This window comes from Laetiporus sulphureus (assembly GCF_001632365.1).
Source record: "Laetiporus sulphureus 93-53 unplaced genomic scaffold LAESUscaffold_42, whole genome shotgun sequence".
Taxonomy (NCBI): Eukaryota; Fungi; Basidiomycota; class Agaricomycetes; order Polyporales; family Laetiporaceae; genus Laetiporus; species Laetiporus sulphureus.
In genome coordinates this window covers 346,691-357,470 of record NW_024468551.1, presented here as the reverse complement: position 1 = coordinate 357,470, position 10,780 = coordinate 346,691, and the positions used below count along the sequence as shown (strand labels likewise).

Here is a 10,780-nt window from a genome sequence, read left to right as displayed (position 1 = left end):
CAGGGGCTCGTGCGAGGATCGTCGAGTCGGCAGAGCGTGCGGGGGTGGTCGAACGAGAGGGGGGATGTCTGGAAGGTCAGTATATGCGCCCTCGAGCGACGCGCGATACAGAGCGATCACGACTCACCTGACGTGTGCAAACAACCCCGCCTACGTTCGCTCTGGCCCACCTACGTGCTCCCTGATCACGAAGGACTCGCCCTCCTGAGACGCCGCTGACGATGGTGGCGATGGCGTGCAGACGTGCGTGCGTTCGCGATGCTACGTTGATGGTGATGATACCGTGGCCGTACGCGGTGGAGTCGTCTCGCGGGGAATGTGGTAGCGGCGAATGCACGACACGCCGTGGTGGTGAGGGAAGCGAGCGCATGTGCACCGGGTGGCTGTACAAGGACGCGAAGACGTTCGAGGCCCAGACGGGCGTGAGTGGCCTTGCGTGAGCTCGCGCGCGGGTCTTCAAGGCCGGTAGAGCTCGCTGGGGTGGTCAACCGAGAGGAGGACGACGGAACTGTGAGTGCATGCGTCGCGGTGCGGCGCGCAATACAGACCGATGGTGACTCACCTGGTGTGTGCAAACGACCCCGCCTACGCGCTCTGTGAGATCCCCACCTCGCCCTCCTGCTGCGGCGCCGCTGGCGATGGTGGGCCGGCCTTGTAGACGTGTGAGCGTTCGTGACGCCACATTGACGGCGATGATACCGTGGCCGTGTGCGGTGGAGTCGTCTCGTTCGGTGCGGGGAATGTGGTAGTGGCGAACGAAGGACACGGCGTGCAAACACGCCGTGTTGGTGAAGAACGTGAGCGAGAGCGACGGCGACTCACCTGTAAAACTGTTCCTACCCGCCCTACGTCCGCTCTGGCCCACCTACGCGCTCCCTGAGAATGAACGACTCGCCCTCCTCCTGCGACGCCGCTGACGACGGTGGCGATGGCTTGCAGACGGGCGCGCGTTCGTGACGCTACATTGACGGCGAGGAGAGCGTAGCTGTATGCAGTAGAGCCATCTCGTTCCGTGCGGGGAAGACGGTAGCGGCGAACGAACGACACGGCGTCTTTGCACGCCATGCTGGTGAGGTGCATGAGCGCACGCACCGGTACGCTGTAGAAGGGCGAGAGCGACGAGGACTCACCTAATGCAGCCTTTCCACCTGGCCTACGTCCGCTCTCGCCCAGCTACGCGCTCCGTAACATCCCCCGACTCACCCTCCTGCTGCGGCACCACTGACGACGGTGGCCCTGTCTTGCAGCCGTGCACGCGTTAGGAAGAATATCTTGACGGCGAGGAGAGCATGGCCGGCCGTACACGATGGACTCGTCTCGCTGGGTGTGGGGAAGATGGTAGAAGTGAACAGGAAGACGGACGACGTGAGCACACTCCCCGATCGGGGAGTCAGAGGCGCCGTGCACATGAGGGGAAAGGGCACCTCATGGAGGCCTAAAAACAGTGCCGAAAGACATGAAATTTCGCATGTAGGTTGTTGAGATGAATAGCTAGTGGGCCCCAACAACGACGAGTGAGCGGATTGCGATGTACGAGAGGAAAAAGCAAAAAGTTGCGAGGACCATAACGGGCGCTTACCGACTGAGTTGAAAGGGCATCACGTAGAAATACAAATAAATTACGCAATAATAAAAATTTAATTAAATGGGTGCTTGAGATATAGAGCAAGGGGGCCCCAACAAAACTGAGGTGATAGAAGTAACAGAAAGCCTCAGAAGGACCAATGTTGACCAAACCACCACCGTGAGGAAACCCGCCCGATTGGAAAGCCTACAGCGCCCGTTCCGCTCAACTGGGCATTGGGGCCCCTTTGGGGCCTCCGAGATTTGAAGCGTGGCTTTCAGATGAGGGTATTTTGAAGAGCATAGCACAAGAATTGAATGTGCTATGGAGGGCCCTCTGAGCATGGCCGTTAGGGGCTAACGGCTCCCGGTATATAGATAGAACTTGACGCCGCTATGCGGAATGATCCAGGTGCAGTTTTTGTCTGAATCTTGGTGGGCGTAGGTGACCACCCCAGCCTGATGAAGCAGCACCCAACCGCGGTTCAACCAATTGTCTGGATGGACCCACTGTTTCACGGTGGGGTATGCAGCTGCTGTCATGCCCCAACCCTGCACCAAGCCATCATCAAGGTTCCTGATGATATGTGAGACTTTAGAAATGAAAAACTAGAACATACCCACTCGAGTCCTTGCGGCAATGAGTGTGTGCTCAAGTTGCACGCCAGCACAAACTTGATGTCTCGTGTATCATCAGCACTGTCGATGATATCATGCAGTAATCCGTGTTCATACGGTTCAGCCCAGCTGGCACAGCATTTGTGAACATCTGATTCCTGGTTAGATTACTGACACATTAGCAATGCAGAAACTCACTGTGAATGTCTACCGGCATGTCCGCAGGCAATGCATATTCGTTCCACAAACATTCTGTCGTGAACTCAAAGTCCTTGGGTGGCCGAATCATGTTGCGAATGAGGCACGCCTTCCCTTCACATAGACCAGTACACATTTGGCCAGCAACATCTTGGCTGGTTGAATTGATGAAAGAAAAATTGGGTGAATGCTCGTGCGCAGCCGGTCGTGAAGTGAGGAACTTCACAAGTTGGATGTCGTCTTCATTGACGATGGTGGACTGGGGGTCATCAGGTCGAGAAAATAGTGTAGGAAGTAGTGTGCAGTGCCCCGTCGACCACTGCACTTCCTGCACGTGCTCCGACAGCTGAACACCTCAGACATCCATGACGAAATCCAACGAGCGAACATTGTCCATCGAGTCGAGCTGATTATGAATATTGTGGAGCAGTGCCTGCAACTCGTCGCGATTGCGTGACTGTAGATATTTGCGCAAATTCGCCGGCTCCAATATCGGCATCAGTGGTGTCAGGGGACGGGAGGGAAGAAGTTGTCTGTCGTGAACGAATATCACATGGTCTTCTTCTCCTGCATCGAGTAGGCCTGCATTGTCATTGTGATGTGCAGAACCGCTGCTGAAAATGTCGCCAGAGTGTAATGACGCCTCCCTAGAAATCTGGTTTTCCTGGGAGTTCGCCTCCATGGACAATTGAATACCAGCCCAGTCAGACTGGTTGTTATCTGACTCTTGGATGACATCCTCCTCATCTGGCTCTGCCTCCAAGGATTGTTCCAATGAGATCGTCGAGTCCAATTCAATGTCGCTGATACATTCATGATCAGATGACTGCTCTCCATCCGAAGGACGCTCTTGCTTGTCTGAGCTGCTCGGGCTGGAGAAGAATAAACGCGGTTGTCGATTAGAACGGAGAGGCCTCGAAGCGCCACTTGCATCAGATGGTTCATACGCATCACTAGCATCGTTGTTGGAAGATAACTGGTCAGTCTCCTGCTGCGTGTCCTCAACACCTTCCTCCTGATCTCGTTGATTTTGCGAGATGACAGCAATATCTGGAACGTCATCATTGGCAGGCTGGTCAGTGTTGATGGAACCGACATCGTCAGCAACGTCAGCATCACGTGCAATTTGCGCCGAGGAAGAAACATTGATTACACGATTTCTATAAAAAATCTGAGCTGGACATCAAAGCTCATATATGAACTACTTACACCCTACTCTTCGCGCGAGCTGCTCGGCCAGCGGCATATGCCTCAATTCTTTATAAAACGGTCAGTTGACAGTTGAAACCTCGTAAAATGACACAACTTACTGGCGTTGCCACTGAAGCAGCGCAAGTGCTACCTTCCTCATGCGATCACTGCCAAAGTTGTCGCGGTACTCCAATCGGTGCTCTTCTTCACTTTCCGCCTTGGCTAGAGCGTCATACTCGTCGTCAGCTTCAGAACCATCTGACAACTCAAAATCAAAGTCAGTATCCTCGTTGTAAGGATATACGGCATCGGGATACGAGATGTCACAGCGTATGTAGTAATACGGTGCGAGATGTCGCAACCGCTTCTTTTCATGGTTTTTGCTGTGAAGATTAGACAACGATTAGCTGAGTGCAGGCATTAAACACGTCAAAATCTCACTTTTCTAGCCATCGGGCCATCCTCTCCCTGCCAGCATTGAGTTGTTTCGCGCGTTTTTCAGACTGACACGAAAATCAGGCACGTTCTTGTCATTGTTACATGAAAATGACTAACCTGCATGGAATCGTCCACCAGAATTGCAGGGGCTAAACGTGGCCATCCTACAGCGCATTTTCCTTCTATTGAGGTATGGCGGCTTTGACGAGCAGGTGCAGAACTCCCAGCTTGTTGTGCGGCGTGGGAGCTCTGACCTTCTTCCACAGGTTCCGTGGTTTGGCCATTCCTCAATTGCATACCTATAGCTATTCTGATGTACGCCACTATTGCGGTGAACGACAGCAGGACTTGAGCATTGAAAAGATGAGCTGAAGGAAGAGATACAAGTACGGTGTATAACACTGTACTTGTGTTCGAGGTGGTGGTAAGAAAGAGAGATGGATAGACACCCGACGTGGCACGAGACAGTTCTAGATGTGTCAGTAATTCCCACACACACAAATGTCATGTGATCCAGCCTAGTACTGACCTCGTTAAATTAGTTCAATATGGGCTGTGACGCAATGAGGGCTAATCACACCAGAACAGACAATCAGCACATTACTGAGGCGTCATTAGTGAAACAAACACGATCACATGACCTAACCCAGTAAACAAGAAGGCACACTCAGAAGCTGCGCTGACGCGATTTATGAGTCCAATTGTCCCTTTTAATATAGTAAAAAGGATTGCCATGCATAACATGGGAAAGGTAGAAGAATGCTGCATGTCCTGACATGTCAGTATTATAATCTGTAAATTTTATCCCGGCAAATGTCAAGGCAAAATGTTTCTAAATAAATTATTACACGGGATATTCATCATCGAAACTGTACAAATTTGGGAGTGATGAGTTCCTGACACATCTGTATTGTATAAAATTTGGGGCTGACGAGTTCCTGACACATCTGTATTGTTTTGAGGCCCGGCTCATCACTAATAATGTCTCAATTCAATGTCGTGTTCACACATTGTAAACTATTATTCCATAATTTTGCGGTCTAATCAATGTTACTGGGCCACCAGCAACAGCCGTGATATATTCTGACGTGTCAGGTTTTCTCCCAACTCGCGATGATTGTTCGTTACAAGATCGGTATCAATTCAATTATTGAAAGATCTCATGACAGAACATCAATAACAGGTGTCACACATTGAAATATTTTAAAGCAGTCAGCTATGTGATGGGTGGCCACCAGAATCAATCAGAGAATGCTGAAATACGGTCAAATGTACAACGGCCGTGAAAATATATACAATGACTGCATCCAACTTGATAAACTCGTACAGACATAGCAAAGCTTTTCGAGGTGATGCCTCCCAAATTATGACAATTTATGATGTGTCAGTATTCATTCCAATGGCTCGGTCTTTCGGCAGTGGGAAAGTCTTGCATCATAGAGATGTAGTATTAGTTAGGTCCGCAAGTGGAATTCACACGTGTGGAGTATTTTGCCTCAGAATGTATGATGTTAATGTCAACATAAGATTAAAAATGGATGTGAAAAGCAGAGCATTGACGCCATTTCAACGATGGAGACTGTTACTGACGCATCAGTATATATATTGAGTTCAGCAATAGCGCATTTACACTGGTTGAATGCAGATGAATGACAATATTGACGTACACCATATTGCAACGAAGCATTACAGCAGTTTCACTGACCGTGTCTGATCGATGGAAATAGTTTCTGACGCGTTATTATTTATCCGATGGGGGCAAAATCAGCATTCCTAAGCATTACAGGTCCAACCTGTGCATAAACCCTTTGATGTTGTCTTCAGAATACACGAGAGAGATAATATACCTGACAGTCACCGCACTGATACGATTTCAAGGATGTTACTGTTTACTGACATGTCAGTATCCATATGCAGCATACCAAAGAAGCAAAAAACTGTGCTCCCATGTCATTTTCATGCATTAATCATTCATTGGACTTGATTTCCTCATTTTGAGCTACATAAATAGACCATTAAAACACATTGAAACTGCAAAGAGGATGACATGAGTCATCTGAATAAGCAGGATTATGTAATGGCTTTATGACATTATGTGATGAGTCAGCAGAATTAAGCCGGATTATTCGATGGATTTACGACACCATTCCAACAAGCAGTCTCAGAATAGTTTTCTGGACATCATTTACAACTAAAAATTCGACCAATAAGAATCCACAAATTGAATGAGAAAGGAAAAGGTATATTTACTGACGCGTCAGTTAATGCAGGGTGAGCTCGAGACATGCTTTCCACATGAGATCGCATACATTGGCATCACTAATGGACACTGAAATCCTTGCTCAGAGTGAGGTCTACATGCTCCAGAAAAGTTTTTGTCTTTAAAATTAAATTATACGCTTGTCTAATGAACTCTTCTGTCGATGTAAAGCTCATAAAATGCGCGAATAAAGTCCAAATGATTAGGTATCAAATCAGCAGTAGGCCGTGATTGTCTGAGCCATGCTGTGAAGTTGTCCAACGTCCTCCAATCCTTGTGAATAGGTCCCAACCCAAGACGTTCATGAATTTGGGACAAGATGGGGGGATCATGCTTTCGTGTTCCGTACGTGTAAATTTCGAGAACCAGGAGAGGAACCATATCTGGCACGGGACGATCAGGACAGTGATCAGAGTCTAGAGGTTGATCTCGAGGATGAGGAGAATGGTTGCACGGATATCGATAGGGGATCCAGCATTTATAACAAAATGGCCAATGTAGCTGCTGTCCCAATTGTTTCTTCCGAATTAGAGGAAGCAGCCGTTCAATATCATTGCGATTCTCATGAGAGTGTGCTTCCTGGCAGTACCACCCCATAAAGTAACATGAGACACATCCGATGGAGACTATCTGCTCCAGTATTTTCACAATCTTCAGAAGCTTCTGCTCCCCCTGCTGTGCTTGAGCCTTCAACAGTTCCCCAGCACTCACCGAAGTTGTCACAAGCGGTACAGGTTCAACTTGCTCTAGTTCTGCCTGGTAAGTGAGTTCTTGAAGTATGCGGACATCCTGAGACTGTGAGGCGTTTGTTAGCGGAAACAACGGACTAACGCAAAAGATGTCCTACCTCAGACATCTTGTTACAATTATCACACCTCTCCGCATTCATCGCGCAGCAAGAATGAATATGGGGATTAATGTCATACCATGCCACTCACCTACAGCTCCTGGTAGTGAGAAATTTCAACATGGAGAGAACACCGACATGAGGGTCAAGTTCGGGGTCCGCCAGAAACGGTTTCTTCTGCCAAAGCACATATGAAAAATATGGATCCCCATCACGACCTCCCCGTCAACTTTCTTGCAGGTAGAACATGGCAGCGTGTGGATCAACATGTACCACCACCCTGACATGCAGAAAATCCACTCCCGCTCCAAATGCCTGAGTGCAACACAGCCAGCGGTGCCCAGGTTCTTTGCCCTTGCACCACGCATCCACAACGTCAGCTTTTAGCACATTGTTCACCACTGGATCACCTTGAACCATCTCTGCATGGTAGGATGCAAGACCAAGCTTAGCAGCAAAGGCCTTGAGCTTCGCGATAGAGGTAAAATAAATTAGGCCGTGAGACTTCTCGTCCAGAGAATGAGTGTTGCAGATGCACATCAGTTCTGCAACCATGTTCAGATCGGGTTGGAAAGAATCTGTCTGCAGTTCTGCTGGTGGAAGTACGGGCTTCACATATCTTACCCGGTAGCATACGTTTGTGCGTTCTATGCACACGCGAATGACGTGAACATGAGTGAGGTTGATGCCTAACCTTTCACAAATGAGGCTTTCCGATTGCGGAAAAATAGTCGCAGAGAGGATGGTGATAGGTTTGCACAGGCACATCAGGTTCGAGAGAAGATCCATGCATTGATGGAACTTTTGGTGGGCATACAGAAGGTGGCCTTCATCCACGAATATTTGCTTCAGTCGATACTTGTATGACTCTGCCCAGACCGAAAAATCATTCCTGACTGCCACGTCGATGGATACCAGCACAATCTGCATCCGAGAGCCATCCAGGTGAGCATTCCAAAGGTCTCCTGCTAAACGGGTCTGTCCCAGCCGATGCTTGAGGTCATTGATGAGGGCGACGAGAGGACTGATGACAATATACAGATGGTCAGGAGACTGCATCACAGCACCAAAAAATGCGAGACTCTTTCCACTGCCAGTCAGTAGAATAGCCAAGACATGTTTCGATCCCAATGATGACTGCACGAGCTCTGCCTGCTCAGGAATGGTCCATCGAAGTGGCTGAGAACTGGGAAGGATAGACAACAGCATCTGAGATAGACCCTCGTGCACGACAAGTGGCTGTGAGCGATTTGTGTGTGATTGGATGACCTGCATTTGAGAAGTGGATTGCAGAGAAGGATGGAGCTCTTTCAGCAGATGCACCAATATCCCTGCAATTCTCCTATCCATAATATCTGTGATCCAAGTCTTCAGATTGCCTTTAAGGTGACCCATCTCCGTGGCCAGATGTCGCTTCAACGGAATAACCAGATCTGTCAGATGCTGCTCCTGATTGTTCTTAGGCAAGGTATCCAAGGTGGACGCATAGGAAGGAGGGAGCAGAGACAGTTTTGCATGGTAACACACCGAAACCAGCTGCATGGCAGCAACCGCAGTGTGAGAAATCTGAGGGATTGCATCGTTAGATTGTAGACCATAATGCTTCTCCGCCACCTTCACCCCATGGTTGAATTGAGAGTGTATAACACGCAGATCTTCGTCGTTCTCGTCGGGTTGCCCAAAATCAACCTTGGCAATGTTGACCAGGATGCTGCACATCACTTGTCAAAAGTCACGGTGCCCAAGAGGAATACGAATGATCCGTTCAGTGTGATAGGACAATGTCTGTGATTGCTTGGTGCTGTTCATCGGCTTCCCACTGACAACGAACATGTATTCCTTGTAGGCCTTGGCTTGTTTCACAGACATGATTTCTGCCACCAACTCTGTACAGGCAGGATAGATGACACTGAATAGGAGCATAAGTAATTTGGTGACCGCATGCGCGGGAACGCGGGCAACGACTGCACCATAGCCAACATTATGCTGTGTTTTCAAATATGTCGTGATGATGGTGCCCAGCGCATTGAGAAAAAAGAAATTATGCATTCCTTGCTCTCCCACCGCAAAACGCAAAGACTCAGCCTCCATTCCACGAGGACATCCACCAAATGTGCAAAACGAGGCAAATAGCAGTTGCGAGACAAGCGCATCGACCTTGAAAAATCAACCCCACATTGCACCTAAACACATTAGAATATATTGCACACAACAAGTTGATTGGTCTCACTTCTGTTAAAAATGAGCTCTCCTGTGGCATCGCAACTGCAATACGTCGAGTCGCGCAAAATGTGCTCAAGTAGAATATTTCTAAACCTTGTCATGCCATTCCATGAATCGCTAAGCACCGAGGTCCCAATCGCATCCTCAAAAGGATTGTCGAAAAAACAATTCTCCCTGTTAAGGAGGTCCATCTTGGAGTCTATGTGGCTCCAGAAATCCTTCAGATCCAACGAGCCGCAAATGGCGAGGATGCTCTCATGGCATTCATTGATAACCTGTAAAATACCGGCTTTGAACTGCTGCAACGTGAGAGGTACTCCATCAATGGACAGCATGGAATGGTTTACATCCCACATAAAGTGAGGTAAGCCGGGCTCATTGTATGTGAGGGTGGACAGTAGAGCCATCCTTTGCCGTAGAGGAGTGAATGTTGTTTGTGGACTGTCGGTTAGATATTGCTGCATATCAGCCACATATGCTCTATACAAACAATAAGCTGAAGAATCAACAGATAAATGTGATCGCTCACTTGACATCGTTGTTATTATGGTGAACACTACGGTAAAGAGTTTCTTGAGCGGTGGTCGCCCTAAAGCACCATTGGACCTTGGATATATTCGGGGTAATCCTCGCAGCGGCATGCATGTTTCCATGATTGTCTCGAAGATGATATGTGATCAAAAAGATAGAAAATAGGTCCTTCCACTCTGCCTTTAGGAACCCATCGCTGCGACAAGTCAGGATGAAGAGAATCACCCGGTGAATGGTTGACATCCACCGGCTTCTGGAGTGCGAGCCTCCAATGACATCGACAAGGGCATCCAGCGATTCTCGGTGCATGGGATGAAACTCGACTTGAAGGTCCGGCAATGGCTGCTGATGATGTCGCAGAAGAAAAATCACAAAGCGAGTCATAAAATCAGAGTATCTTATGATAGTGTCGCGCTCTTGGGGGCGGCTGAATGGACGAGGCTTCAATCCCTGACCAGGATTACTGGTTGCTATGTGTCGTAGAGTGAGGATCTGAAGATCTAGAAGACGATCTGCAATCTCGAGATAGTACTCCCTCATATGGTCTTGCAACGCAGAATATCCATCTTCCAGAGAAGGATCAAAGGCTTCCGCGGTGGCACAAAACAGCTTGAGGTCGACATCCTGGATACACTTGTACATTTGGGTGACCTTGAGCACACGGTCTACATGTCGCATATCTCGGACCTGGTACAGTTTGGTGGTGTCATTCAATCCTTTCCTCTCGTTTCGGCTCAACAAACTTGTCAGAAATGACGAGCAGTCCACTTGAGGTGATGCAAGCACCTCTACATATGCACGGTTCGTTTTATTGAGGCCAAGGGGATGGGCATCAACTTGCACTCTGTGATGGTGAGTGATGCCAGGATGTACTTGGCGGCAATGGGCATCATGCGACTTTGTGCTCCTAA

General features: G+C 48.6%; 3 protein-coding genes across 3 annotated transcripts; all 3 read right to left on the bottom strand.

Annotated features, from left to right (window-relative positions):
* Positions 1–150: 150 nt before the first annotated feature.
* Positions 151–1,409, bottom strand: LAESUDRAFT_762221 (uncharacterized protein; the record flags this gene model as incomplete). Its single annotated transcript, XM_040913064.1, has 5 exons — positions 151–204; positions 266–475; positions 563–865; positions 919–1,153; positions 1,204–1,409. The coding sequence occupies 5 exons, from the start codon at positions 1,407–1,409 to the stop codon at positions 151–153; spliced, it is 1,008 nt and encodes a 335-aa protein (XP_040760983.1).
* A 511-nt stretch (positions 1,410–1,920) lies between these two features.
* Positions 1,921–4,305, bottom strand: LAESUDRAFT_762220 (uncharacterized protein; the record flags this gene model as incomplete). Its single annotated transcript, XM_040913063.1, has 8 exons — positions 1,921–2,140; positions 2,188–2,332; positions 2,380–2,707; positions 2,768–3,539; positions 3,589–3,636; positions 3,690–3,953; positions 4,012–4,073; positions 4,126–4,305. The coding sequence occupies 8 exons, from the start codon at positions 4,303–4,305 to the stop codon at positions 1,921–1,923; spliced, it is 2,019 nt and encodes a 672-aa protein (XP_040760982.1).
* Positions 4,306–7,340: 3,035 nt separating this feature from the next.
* LAESUDRAFT_762219 (uncharacterized protein) lies at positions 7,341–8,834 on the bottom strand (the record flags this gene model as incomplete). The annotated part of the gene is made up of 1 exon (XM_040913062.1): positions 7,341–8,834. One exon carries the CDS (start codon positions 8,832–8,834, stop codon positions 7,341–7,343), a length of 1,494 nt encoding a protein of 497 aa, XP_040760981.1.
* Positions 8,835–10,780: the final 1,946 nt, after the last annotated feature.